The sequence below is a fragment of the Cyprinodon variegatus genome, unplaced genomic scaffold (assembly GCF_000732505.1).
Source record: "Cyprinodon variegatus isolate N-32 unplaced genomic scaffold, C_variegatus-1.0 Scaffold383, whole genome shotgun sequence".
Classification (NCBI taxonomy): Eukaryota; Metazoa; Chordata; class Actinopteri; order Cyprinodontiformes; family Cyprinodontidae; genus Cyprinodon; species Cyprinodon variegatus.
In genome coordinates this window covers 220,028-234,489 of record NW_015150836.1, presented here as the reverse complement: position 1 = coordinate 234,489, position 14,462 = coordinate 220,028, and the positions used below count along the sequence as shown (strand labels likewise).

The window sequence follows — 14,462 nt, the reverse complement described above, 5'->3', positions numbered from 1 at the left end:
AGAATCAAAAATAAATATGGATCCAGGCTCAAAATGAGCACCTTGATATGAGCTTTAGAATGGCTTTGTCACCATTCAACCCTGATTTAAAGCCTTGCAGGGCAGCCTAAAGCCCACTGCTCTCATTAAGCTAGGAAAAAGAAAGAAAAAAACAAACAGTTCAGGTGTTTTATAAAATATTTGAATCAGGAAATGTTCTATAAACCAAACTGAACGTTTGTTGTTCTCTACTTCAAAAACAATTTAGATTTTAAAATGGAAAAATTTTATATTTTTCCTTTTTTATATTTTTTATTTAAAAAGTCAATGTATAAAATGGATGCATAAAAACCTCATTTTATTTCAAACGTGTTAAATTCTGTTTAAAGTAACAGTTTATCATTAAAAATGTCTCCAGACCTTTACTTGTTGTTGATTTTCTTTATCTGGACCCCGCTGATTTCTAATTTGCTACCCCTGATCTAGACCCTTAAGAATATAGTTTATGAAGAACAAATGAGAACATCTACCAAGACGATGCACCTCCTGTTAACAGATAGTAAGAAAAGGTCATACCTACAGTTAAACATGGTGGTGGTAGTGTGATGGGCTGGGGTTAATTTACAGCTTTAGATTCTGGGTGACTTGATTTAACTGATAGAAAAAACACAGATTCTAACAGAATATCCTGGAGGAGAATGTGGGTTTGTCACTTTCAATTCAGGATTTCTTTGATTATGCAACAGGTGAGTTTGTTTCTCCGGCTTCTAATGGCTCAAACAAATATGTTTAGTTAAAGCCTTGATCTAGATCTAATTAAGATGCTGTGACTTCAACCTAAATAGTCCATCCATGCTGGAAAATATTAGAATCTAGCTGAATTAACACCAAAAAAACAAAGAGGAAGAGATTGATGAAATATTGTTGCTTCCAAGTCTGATGCAGACAGTTATCAGAAACCAACATCTTGCTTTGGAAAGATTTTTCCAATCATTTAAAAAAATAAATTTGTTCGAGTGGGATCGAGGGGTGCTGGTGCCTATCTGCAGCTGTCAATGGGCGAGAGGCGGGGTCCACCCTGGACAGGTTGCAAGTCCATCGCAGGGCAACACAGAGACACACAACCATTCTTGCACACACTCACACCTAAGGACAATTTAGAGAAGCCAATTAACCTAACACTCATGTCTTTGGACTGTGGGAGGAAGCCAGAGTACCCGGAGAGAACCCACACATGCTCAGGGAGAACATGCAAACTCCAAGAATCAAACCCAGAACCTTCTTGCTGCAAGGCAGCAGTGCTACTCACTGCACCACTGAGCGGCCCTGATAAAACATAAGAAATGGAACGTAAGAGACAATCACAACAATGGCTCAAAATGTTTTTCACTTAGGAAGAAGCGAGGAAGAAGGGTTAAAAATTGAGGATAATGAGGAAAAAAACTAAGCACAGATGCCTGATTTCTGAAGGTCACATTATAAATACTATGAAGGTAGATTTGTTTCTTTATCATTCAATCAAAAAAAGTTTGCTTCAATCAAAAAATATATTTTCAATTAAAAAAAGCTTCACTTCAAACCTTCACATAAAAAAAAAACACTTTTCAATCAAAGAAAAAAAGTATTTGAATGCAAAAATATATTTGAGACTCAAAAAAATACATTTGAACACTGATTGAAAATGTTTTATTTGATAGAAGTGCAGTGTTTTTTGTTTAAAGCAACTTTTTCAATTGAAGTAACATAGTTTTTTGATTGGATCATATAATGGGTAGGACATTTGTGACATAAAAAGGAAGCTGCTTCAAACAAACAAACAAACGACCGAATCAATAAAAAAATAAAAGTAACTTCAATGAAAAGATAAACGTTTTCAATCAAAGAAAAGAGTTTTTGAATGCAAATAAAATATTTGAGACTCCAAAAATTGCATTTTAACACTTTTTTTTTATTATTAAAAATTTTCTCTTTGGTTGAAGTGATTTGTATTTTGTATTTGGGCCATACATGGGTAGGACATTTGTGTCTTAATCATTCAATTCCCCAAAAGTTGTTTCAAAAAAAAAAAAAACAGCATGAAGAATCAGTCTGTATAGAGAAGAATTTGCCCCATCTGGCTCTGTACTGTGAGGTTCTGCTCGTCGCCTGAACCTAAAGCAGAAGTTAAATCAAAATACTCTAACGTCTCCATGTTTCTGGAGGCTTTTGCAGCAGAGAGGTCACAGTAATATTTAAATCTTTTTGGTGTCTCCCTGCTTTAAATTCATGCTTTTGAAGAATAAGAACTGGTTGATATCCAGGGAGAAACGTTACGTTTTAGAAAGTAAAACGATCAATTAAAGGAAGCCCATAGTAGTTTATGCTGCATATTAAGGGCCTTTTCTGAGCAACGGTCCTTATGGAGAGGGGAGAGTGAAAGCACGGTCCAAATGTGGATAAATGCCTGTTTTTAGGGTGAGGAAGGGGTTTGGAGGAATGCTGTGAATGGTGTTTTGGTTTAGGTGAGGCATCAATTAAATGGACATTGATGCAGAGTCCCACTGCAGGTAGAAACACAAGTCTGTGCATGGACTGTGGCTCTGCTGGGACCCCGGCCTGCCCCTACTGATGAACGACCACTTTCTCAACGATCGATGATCCCAGAGGGGCCCATCCCTCCTGTTACCATGCCAACACGCTGCGGCTCTGTTATGATTGAGGACTCCAAACAGCATCTCCTCAGGACATCCCATCCTCCCCCTCCATCCTTCCTCTCATTTGTTACTCCTCTCTCTTTCTCTTTTCTCCTCCCTCCTCTCACACCCTCCTTCACTCTGTTTCACATCGATCCCTTCCTCAGCTCCTGTTTTTTTCCTCCCTTTTCACTGTTTCCATGCCTTTAAGCTCCTCTTTTTTGTGTTTACATCTTATTATAACTACCTTGTTACTCATATATTTGATGATGCTGAAGAGCTGCAACGCAGCCTAACCAACAGAGTAAATAAACTAAAGGAAATACACCTATAAAATCCTCAGTGCCATAATTATAGTATTACTCTGTACTGCGGTTAGTCCTTAAAAACATCTAGGTTTCAGTTCTGAGGACTAAGATTGTCGTTGTGATTTTGTTTGCAGCTGATGAAGCGTTTGATGAGTTTATTGGTTCATATAGTTGGGTTCTTTTTAGATATCTGATATTTTTAGATCAGTTTTTGCAGAGTTTATAATTCAAAGCTTTATATTATGATTCCTGGAAGAGAAACAGGCCCACAGCACCACAACCCCTCCACTGTACCAGGCCCTAAGCACAGAGTTGTAGTTATTTAGATACTGGTAGAATTAAATTGAAATTAAGGTATCTAAATTTTACAGATAAAGCAAAAACCAAAGATTAAAAGTAATGAAATATGAATCATTGTTTCATATAGAGACAAACTCCTGACATTTTCTGACATGGACCCCGAACTCATCTGAAAAATCAACCTGAGAATGGAAATATTGCTGTGAACTTATTCTTAAAAAAAAAACTAAAGAAAAAATCCCTAAAAACCTGAGAGGAAAAATATATTTTAATGCATAGCATCTCTCTCTGGCATACTGATGAAGACCTTGAATTATCTAGTTCATTATCCATAATTTAAGTTTATTTTGTAGTCTGTGTGCAACAGTATAAGCTCTATGACTCTGTGGGATTTGTTGTGATCTACAAAGACAATCAGGCATTTTGTTAGCCACAGCAAGTATAGCATTATTTATAGAGGATGAAAAAGGAACATCAAGTGAAAGAACTTAAACAATATTAAACAATAACCTGTTCATCATTGTTAAATGTGTGCAACCAGAGTCTGCTTATCCAATACTGAAACTGGACAAGCAGAACGTTTTTGCTGCTAAAAAGCAAATAGCGTCTTTGTACTGAGGCACTTTGTGGGTTACATAAATGGTGGGTTATGGAAGCATCTAATGCATAACATTTACCCTTGGTTATGTGTTTTTAATTAGTTTCTGCTGAACCAAAATGTGTCACATTTTCACAGAGTAAATCGGTTTTCCTGTTTCTGCATGCATGTAAAAAGCAGAGCATGTTGCTTCGCTTAGTAAATTCCCACCTGAGAGCAGAATTATTCAGACTTTCTTACATTTTTGGTCTTTATAAACCTTTAAACACTTAATTTTTATTTGTTTAATCTTTCTTTTAATCTCTTAACATTTTATAATGTTCGTCTACTTTTTTTGCTTCTTTTATTTATTTCCTTCCTTGTTCAAACTCAACTCTGCCTTTTTGTCTTCCCTCAGCGTAAAAAGGCTCACAGTCATAATTGGACCTTTGGCTTTCCATTAATCAAATCCAAAACCGATTTGAGGTAAAATCCACATCAGCAGAAACACAGTCGCACTTTATGAGACAGTGATTTAGATTTAGGAGCCTGAGGCTTCAGTTCAGTAATTTAACAGTAAGGTATAAGGACACATTCAGCTGTTGACCTTGAGCCAGATAAATACAGTGGAGCCAAAAAGTATTTAATCAGCCCCTGATTGTGCAAGTTCTCCTACTTAGAATAATTAGAGATGTTTGTAATTATCATCATAAGTACAGTCTGACTATAAGAGACAAAATGAGAAAAAAAAATCCAGTAAATCACATTGGTGTGTGACAGTTTGAGGCTGTTGACAAGTGTGTTTTATACAGATAATGGGTTCAAACAGATGCCAATAATACAGGTAACGGGTGGAGAAAAAAGAGCTTCTTAAAGAAGAAGTTATAGGTCTGTGAGAGCCAGAAATCTTGCTGGTTTGTATTCGACCAAATGCTTATTTTCCACCATAATTTACAAATAAATTCTTTACAAATCCTACAATATGATTTTTTTTTCTCATTTTGCCTCTCGTAGTTAAAGTGTGCCTATGATGGAAATTACAGAGAAGTAGGGAGAAGTTGCACAATCAGTGGCTGACTAAATACTTTTTAGCTCCACTTTAAATCTTCATTCAAGAGAAACAGTCTGAATGAACTGATTTAGCTTAGAGCACAGGGCCCCTAACAACACTCAGGGAATTGAGTTTTAAGCTTTAAATTGGAACCTGTTGGCTTCATTTGCACCTTTTCACAACTGAGATCAGCCTATGTTTGGATTCATCTGTGAATCGGTGAAGGTAAAAGAAAACAAGGGTTTGGAAAAATGACTCTAACCCCTGTTTGGTCTGTAGGCAGATTCGCTCTGCAGTGTTTTTCTGCCATGATGCTACAGTAGAGAGCAAACATGGAGGGCAAACATGTTTGCTGATGTTCCGTATGAGGGGTTGTTCCTTTTCCAGCTGCTGATGCGTGAATGCTCCAGGAAAAGGCTTTCTGTTTAATTTTAGCCACGTTCAGATGATATGTGACAGATCTTCTGATATGATGGGATCAAAAGGGACTGAAGAAGGATCTTTAGAGGCCGCCTCTTTTTATTGACTTTCAGACACCTCATGAGGAGTAACATAAATCACCTCCTTCTTTAGACACAATCTTTTCAACATGCTGCCATATCAATCATCCATTAGCCTGTTCAGACTGTTTTTAAGTTTTTTTCAGGAACATATGTCTTCATTTTTCTGATCACTCTGAGTATAAACTGCTAGCTTAGGAAGTCACTTCGAGTCAAACCTGAGGCTTCAAGTATTCCACTCTGGTTCATTGCCTGGTGCAGAATCCTAACACCAAACCCCAGAAATTATGTTGGATGTGTGGAAACGAGGAGCAGTTTCTGCTTTAATCGTTAAGGTTATCAGATTAGACTCAGTTTGAAAATAGTCCACCTGAGGCAGAAGAGAACTAAGCCACTGCTTAGGGTCCGAAGGAAACAAGAAGGCCCCCAAGAGCAATTCATTCGTTTTTCATTTATAATGATTGTTATATATAGTAACAAAAACACAAACTTTCATTATAAAATTCTGCTTTTTTACAAATATATCTCCTCAATCATGTTTAGAATTACTTATAAATGATAAAATAAAGGTAGTTTATGTTTTCCAATAGAGCTCTAGCATATTTTACATCGTTTTAAGAGCTAATTAATCTACTTATTTAAAAATATGATCGAAATTTGATTGTTTGATTTATTTATGTCTATTTTTTTACTATTTACTTAATTATTTTTATTTATCAAAGCTATTTAAAATGTTTTTGGTTGTTGCTTCACTACAGGTTATTTTTGCTCCTTGCTGTCACAGGTGGGATTTAATAATATAAACTATGTGACAATTTTATGTGGTTAAACTGCATATTATCAAAAAATGGGAGACTGTCAAGAGTTTATATTTGGTCTTTGAATGATCCGATAATCCCCCTGTTGGTTGCAACCCGTACAATCGATATAAATAGGCCCCAAAATGAATAATTAGCAGCACAGAGACACACAACCATTCATGCACACACTCACACCTAAGGACAATTTAGAGAAGTTTTTGGACTGTTTGGAAGCCAGAGTACCCGGAGAGAACCCACGCATGCTCAGGGAGAACATGCAAACTCCACGCAGAAAGACCCCGGGCTGTGGAATTGAACCCAGAACCTTGTTGCTGCAAGGCATATATATATATATATATATATATATATATATATATATATATATATATATATATATATGATCTTTTAGTTACCATTTGTTTTTGGTCTTAATGGGGAATTTAACAGCTTTAACGTTCTACAGGAAAGTTGGAACGACTACAACCAGCACAGAGGCAGGAAAACAGAGATTATCATGTTTAAAGTCACTTTGCCTGGTTCTAGGAGAACTTTGAGAAGATGAAACCCAAAAAATATAAAAGATGAAAAATATCCAAAAATTAATATAGCTATAAATCTATAGAACACACATAGATGTTCAGTTGTATTTTCTGCTGTGAAAAATATAACCTAATAATGTCTTTTTTGTTTGCTCTGGATGTTGTGAGAATCAGACAGTCTTCATGATATTTGAATAGCTTTGATCTATTTTCATCCGATTCTTCTTCTGCTTCACTGCATCTCTACCTTCCTGTATTTTGCTCTGATTTAACAAGAACAAAAGGAAATAAAAGGGATTCATTTTTTTTGTCTGTTTGCAGGTGAGCTCGTTGCATCGCTTTCAGCTTTACCCAGATCCCATCTCAGCCTAATCCCATCATCCTCTTCTTCATCCATCCCTCTCGCTGCCCGTGGGAACCCAGCATCGCCATGTCCACCTTTGCCCCTTTCCTCCTCTTCCTCCTGCTCCTCTCCCCGCTGCCTCCCTGCCAGCCGGAGTCGCAGCGCAGTGACCCCAGCGCTGACCCCAGTCTGAGGGCCGCTCTGCCCTCCTCCTATCCTTCCTCCTTCTCTCCATCCCTGGCTTATGGGAACAGCACCGCCCCTGCCCTCAAGGATAAGTGTAACCAGGAGACGGTGTGTGAACCGGGAATTCTGCTGCCCGTCTGGAAGCCGGATAATCCTGGGCTCGGTTATCAGGTGGCCAGAGCCGTGGTCTACTTTGTTTCTCTCATGTACATGTTCCTGGGAGTGTCCATCATCGCAGACCGCTTCATGGCGTCCATAGAGGTCATCACATCGCAGGTGGGAGGAAAACACAGAACCAGGTGCTTTCTACCAGTTTTGTGAATCAATCGGCTTAGTTAATATTATAAAATGACACATTCATCTGTCTCGCAATAACTATTTTACTTACAAGCAGTAAATTCTTTATGGTAAATGAATTATTAACAGCTTTTTAGGGATTTTGAAGGATTTCTTACTGTTTATTTTTGGATTTCTGATGCCCTGATGAACAAGGGGACAGATTGTTTTATGGAAACAGGAAAGGACCAGTTAAGTCCTGTCTTTTAGTGGTACAAACAAAATAAAGCAAACAGCAGAACCTGAGAATAGCATCAGCCTTTAGTTGACCATCTCCTAATTGTTTTCACTCTCTGAATGTGAAAGGCTGCTGCCCATCTAAGGATCTATTAAAATAGTTTTTTTTCTCAAATTGTCTGTAGAAATCAATACAACACAGGTAGGTGCCATAACTTTTTGATGTTGACCAAAATGTAGATGGGAGTAAACTAAGCAGAAGGAGGGGAGAGTGACCCAGAGGACGTCTTTTTAAAGAATAAAAGTAAAATGCAGATTTGCACAACAGAGAAAGGCAGACGGCTCCCATGGAGGAGCAGAGATCTGCGGGAAACCTGCCAATAGCCGAGAGTTATTGGACTAAGAATGTTTATTCCATCCTTTTTCTACAGCTTGTCTGTCAGGTTTAGGGAGGGGCTGGTGCCGATCTTCAGCGGTCTATGGATGAATGGCGGGGTACCGTGAACACGTCTCCAATGTTTATAGGAGTTTATATTCCATTCTCTATGTTCAAAGGTTCAAGGATTAAAAGTATTAAAAATGATTAAGGCATTCATTACACTAACACTAAAAACAAAAACTGAAACGTGACTGATGATATATGATGAGAATTTAAATTTGGTAAAGACCCAGAATACTTTACGCAGAAAAAGACAGAGTTCAAAAGGATTTATTTTCAAATTAAAGAGTGGTTTGCTGATTCTTGGACACAATAACAGAGATGAGAGACCAGAGTGGGGTAATAAGCAGAGAATATTGATAAATTACCTGGTGTCAAAGCACAGCTCCAACAGGATGGCTTTTAGAATGGGGGCTAAATCTCTTGGGAAGATTTACAGAAAGCAGAAGTAATGGAATCCACAGTCGAACAATTTGAGGTCCTTAGGCTGCCCAGGGTCATGGTCAGGTGAAAATACAACACTGTTGGGTCAAGGTCACTCAGACAAAGAATTTACAATCCTGTGGGCTTAATCAGGGTCAGAGTTTAGGTGAGGGATCAGAAATAAACTCAACACACTCAAATAGTTATCTCCGCTTGTTGTAACTGCTACAATGTACGGCCTTATATCAGCCAATAGAAATTGACTTGTCTTCTCAAGTAATCATTTTGTGGTAACATGACACATAGTATGTTTTATTTATTACTTATCAGAGTTTAGCACATGCGTAACAAGTATGAAAAGCCATAATCTGTGGAGCACCAACATGGAGCAATAATGCTGCAGCTGCAACAGAGGGAGATGGCATTGAAGAAAATTCCTGCTCAATGTATAAGTTTATATTCAGTCTCTTTGGCGGGGGGGGGTTACATTTATTAAAAGCACTCTCCTCTCTGTTGTGCCATTTGTAGATCACTAAAATAAGATCCACATTCCTAGTCAGAACTGTAAAATCAGATTTCAGCAGAAGTCTGCTTCCACACATGTATGAGATTAGAGGAACATATAACAGAGAACATAACAACAGCAAAAAGAAGACAACAGAATCATAGTTAGCATTAAAAATAGGCTGCAAGAGCAGCAGGTATACTTTAGATATCCACATGTGGAAGGCAAAATCTATAGTGATTACACAATATTATTCAGGAAGTATATATCTGTAGCTGCACTTCTGCACTTTCTTATTTATTATTAGTGTGTCAAATTTGATTTTTGCTCTGGAGTTCATTAGATCCACGTCACATAGTCTGTAATGGAATATTCTTATAGAATTCCAGAACTCGCAAGGTGTACTGAGGATTTGAGGGGATCCTGGTAGGAGCTGTTTAAATCCAAAATGTAGGTTTCAGGTTTTGTTTCTAATTGTGAATCTGTTCTGAGTTATCAGGTTCTGACTTTTAAAATGCAGAATGTCACCTTTATGTTCCTACAGTGTTTCAGTATCATGAGATCTTATGTGAACCATCTAGAGTCATTCCAACCAGGAAAGACTTTAGATCAATGGAGAACAGGAATAAAGCCATCATTTGGTATCATAATTTCATTAGGTGACATTTGTCTTTTGAAAGATACTAAAACAAAATACATTTGATGACTTGATTCTTCTTGAAAAGACAAGAAAATAATTTAGGAAAAACCTAATGGTAGAATTGCTGGATTTTAGAAATCAGTTGCAGCTCCTTGGCATTTACATCTTCACCTCAGTGTGTCCGCAAAGGCCGTCTCACCCTATTCAGCTCATCGTCTGAGCTGGGCAGATAGGGGAAGACAGAACGAATTGAGGTTGTATTGGCCATTATGGAAACGTAGCCAGATAAATTGGAGGCAAGTAGAAGAAGATGATAACAGAATGAGCAGCTGAAAGGGAAGTGGGGACAGTGAGTGAGTCTTGCCCCAACTAGACTGCCTCCATTCTGCTCAAGGTCAGGGTGAATTAATGTCGAGGCAGATTCCCAGTGATCCGTCACTGCAGCAGAGACCTCAGGCCCATTTAGCAGGAGCTCTGTGAATCTCTGTGAGTTTGGTTACTACTCTTTATCAGTAATAACTAATGTGGATTCCTCTGAGGTTCTTATTGGGTTTAAGCTTTTTTTCCCCTGTAATAAATATTAAAAAAACACCCCTGATAAAACAAATAATATAGTACCTCCAACAAAACATTGAGAATATGTTCCAGTAATAAACACAACTTCCTGGACTTCTATATGTTTCTATGTCAAGGTTTTCTATTCAAACAAATGAAAACATGATCTAACTTTGCTGACATTACTTCTCCCCTCAATGTCTGTTGAAGTGATTGGTGTGTTTTTGTGTTTTACAGGAGAAGGAGGTGACCATCACCATGCCTAACGGGGAAACATCCGTGGCAACGGTTCGAATCTGGAACGAAACTGTCTCCAACCTGACTCTAATGGCTCTGGGCTCCAGCGCTCCGGAGATCCTGCTGTCTGTGATAGAGGTGAACATTATTCCTAAATCAAATGTGTTGAATTTCCGTGTTGATTTTGCATGTTTAAAGTACAGCGTTAATACAAAACTAATTTTGCTTAATTCATTTATATGAAACTTAGTTCCTCCAGTGGGCTGGTGTAAATCTGCATGGTAAGATTTAAGGCCCTCTGTTAAGTGTTGATTTTAAAATAAATATTTAGCAAAGTTTTATCCAGAATGCCAACCTTCCTGTGAACTCTTATTTCTTAGTGTACTAACCTAAGTGTACTAACCGCCGTATCAGTGGACTCAGAGGTTGAGGCACAGGATACAGATTTTCATCAAACATCTGAGGTCCTTGAGTCCTTGGGAAGGACACCCAAAATGCATCTGTGAAGTATTGATGGCGTTCAGAGGGCCTGGTAGAGCCTGATTACAGCAGCCTTGCTTCTGTCAGCATGCCCCATGGCAGCTGTGGCTATAATGTATCAAACAGCATAGGATTCACTTCCACTGTTATGCTGATGATACTCAGCTATATTTGTCAATAAATTCTGATGAAGTGTTAACATTAGTGTGTGGTTTTAACTTTTGACACTATAACCTAGTGGTTGCTAAGTTCAACCCTGATAAGTGTTGAAGTGTCATTCCAACTATTTTAAAATGTTAACTGTTTAACACTTTTAAAAGTGTTAGATTTGACTCCATGGGAGTTGAATTAAGTCAAAAGACAATTATTTCTACTTTGTCTGAATTTGGAATTCAAAATATTTAAGGTCATCCAGGTTTGTAGTTAGCTGTAGCTGTAGTTGATCTAACAGGTAAGAGTGCTTGGCCAAATATAGCATAGTGTCATCAGCATAAAAGTGCAACTTCTATACCGTCTGACTAATTCAAACTATTGATATAGCAAAACTAATTGGGCCTATTAGTGAAATATTTATATCATCTTTATATATCATTAACATTAACAAACTGGAATCTTTTCACACAGTTAAAAGTTAAACCATTTTCATAATTTATTTCAAAGTGTGCATCATTTCTTCACAGGTGTGTGGTCACAAATTCGAAGCAGGTCAGCTTGGACCGGGCACCATTGTTGGAAGCGCCGCCTTCAACATGTTTGTGATCATCGGGATCTGTGTATGGTCAATCCCGGTAGGCCAATCGCGGAAGATCAAACACCTCAGGGTGTTCTTCATCACTGCCTTCTGGAGCATCTTCGCCTACATATGGCTCTACCTCATTCTGGCTGTTATTTCACCAAGCGTGGTGGAGGTGAGGCTGCCTGTTTGACCAAAAGCCCCCAAAAAAATTATCAATAACAATATTTTTATATATAAATTATATAGCAATATCCTCTATCCAGACCTCCTCAGGTGGCTTGGTCTTAGCTTCACCCAGTTTAAATGCTGTATATAATATTTAAGTGACCTTTTGAGATCCGATTAATAATGGCTTCATTAAAAAAAGAAAATTAACAGATTAATCAAATAGTAGAAAAAAAATAATTAATTGCAGCTCTACTCATTATAGCTCTCATTCAATGTGTATCATATTGTAATGATGAACTGTGCTGATGAATGCACCTGGAGTACAGGTGGAAAATAAAGATTCTTTGCTTCTGATTCTCCTCTGCAGCCCAGATGTGCAGGTTTTGACCATGCATGGATGGATGTTTGTTTTCATTTTTTTGTGCTGTAGGTCTGGGAGGCCCTGGTGACGCTTCTGTTCTTCCCGGTTTGCGTCCTCCTGGCCTGGATCGCCGACCGCCGTCTGCTCTTCTACAAATACATGGGCAAACGCTACCGAGCCGACAAGCGCCATGGCATCGTCGTGGAAACCGAGGGGGACTTGACCCCTACCAAAGGCGGCATGGAGATGATAATGGATGGCAAGCTGCCACCCCGAGGAAGCGCAGTGGTCCCTGCTGAGAACGGCGGGGGCGGTGCTCAGGATGGCACGGCGGGCGCCACGGCGAACAACATCAGTGCTGCGGCGGGAGCCAGGGGCAACCTGCCAAACTCCAACAGCACCACCGTGAATGTGGAGAGCAGCAGGGAGCTGGATGAGAGCCGCAAGGAGGTTAGAAAAGCAGAGCTAAACTGAGAAGATGAGAGGAAGTTCAGTCAAACCTCTTCCTCCTGTTGACTCTGAAAGTGATGCCTGAACTATTTATGTCGTCTTCTGCAGATGATTCGCATCCTGAAGGAGCTGAAGCAGAAATATCCGGACAAAGAACTGGACCAACTCATGGAGCTGGCCAACTACTACGCCCTGCTTCACCAGCAGAAGAGCCGCGCCTTCTACCGCATACAGGTACCATCACAAGGCTGTGATTAGATCATGAACTACAATTAGAAATTCATGATTCACATTTAATCAGCTCCCGATCAAATCAGTTTTATTCATGACTCCAGTTTAACTTGTCTTGTCTCCTCAAGGCGACCAGGATGATGATCGGAGCTGGAAATGTCCTGAAGAAGCATGCCGCCGACAACGCCCGCCGGGTGGTGGTGGCTGACGAGGAGGAGGATGAAGAGGATGACCTGGCTGTCTGCAGCCACATCTCCTTTGAGAGCGCCCACAGTCAGTGCATGGAGAACTGTGGCGTCCTCACTCTGGCTGTGGTCTGTCAAGGTAGTGACACCAGAAGGTTACAGATGAGTTCACATGGATAGACTGAAAGATTTCCCTTCTTAAGTTGTTCATTACCATTGAACTGAAATTTTTATCAAGTTTTTGACATTTTTTGGTTTCAAATAAAGAGAAACATTTTGCAAAATTGAAAGTGCCAAAAGAGACAAGGTAAGGGATATGGAAGCTTTAAATTGCTTCCGTTTGCACTATAATCTGGCTCATTTTGATCCAGCGTCTGGTTATATTTCCATTGTTTTTAAGTCTTAGATGTGTGCCTTGAGACATCATGTGTAGTTGGTCCCCAGATTGCCAGTCCTGTCAGAGGGATTCTGGTCCACTTGTCTAGACAGAGACACTCCAAGTAATTTTGGGCCTCTGTTTAAAAATTCAAAGCTGCAGCCTCCTCCTATTTTCTGTAGCACAGAGGTCTTAAGATGGCAAGAGCACACCAGGATTCTTCTATCATCACTCCTTTTTCATGGTGTGTGTAGTGAAGTGTCTTGTGTCTAAGGCAGATCTGCAATGAACACAGAGTTTAATGATAATACTTCCACCTCTGCTTTTAAACATCGGCATGGCACTCACTGAGAAAAACTACTCCTTCTTGAAGCATGGAGGGCTGATTTGATGCAACACAACTCGACTTTGTTCTCATCTGACTGCTGAACTTTCATTCATGCCTTTTTTGAACCACTTAAATCTTCGGCAGGAATATTTCTCTGTGTTTACCTTCAACAACAGGACAGTAAGATATTCCTATCAATTACCCTGTGCTAACTTCTCCTGCATAGTTATGAAGGCAGACTGAGGGGCACTGATGGTCATTTGCATCGATTGCATCAATAGTTGTCCCTGATGTCAATGGGAAGGCTGGTTTGTCTTCCTAACTGAGTTAGAAAGGATTAACTTTCCCTCATTGTTTGAAACATGAGCAGGAAATAAAACTGCCTGACCCAAAGATTTTTAAACCCAAACATTTTCAGCTAAACTTGGAGAAAGGGCAAGATTCCAATCATGGGAAGTTTTAGGTTTCTACTGTACAGTTCTCTCATTTGAGAATTTCTTGCAGATTCAGATTCTTTCTATATATATATATATATAAAAAAAAAAATATAAAAAAATATATATATATATATATATATATA

The 14,462-nt window shown here is 38.9% G+C and overlaps 1 protein-coding gene across 1 annotated transcript in view; it reads left to right on the top strand.

The window, feature by feature from the left end:
- LOC107092498 (sodium/calcium exchanger 2-like) overlaps nucleotides 1-14,462 on the top strand; it is a 209,638-nt gene that overhangs the window by 161,687 nt on the left and 33,489 nt on the right. Inside the window, exons 4-9 of the mRNA XM_015387001.1 lie at nucleotides 7,048-7,531; nucleotides 10,568-10,705; nucleotides 11,728-11,955; nucleotides 12,382-12,762; nucleotides 12,871-12,996; nucleotides 13,122-13,317. Of these exons, the coding sequence (XP_015242487.1) occupies nucleotides 7,157-7,531; nucleotides 10,568-10,705; nucleotides 11,728-11,955; nucleotides 12,382-12,762; nucleotides 12,871-12,996; nucleotides 13,122-13,317 (1,444 nt within the window). The 5' untranslated portion in view covers nucleotides 7,048-7,156. The remainder of the gene's footprint in view (nucleotides 1-7,047; nucleotides 7,532-10,567; nucleotides 10,706-11,727; nucleotides 11,956-12,381; nucleotides 12,763-12,870; nucleotides 12,997-13,121; nucleotides 13,318-14,462) is intronic.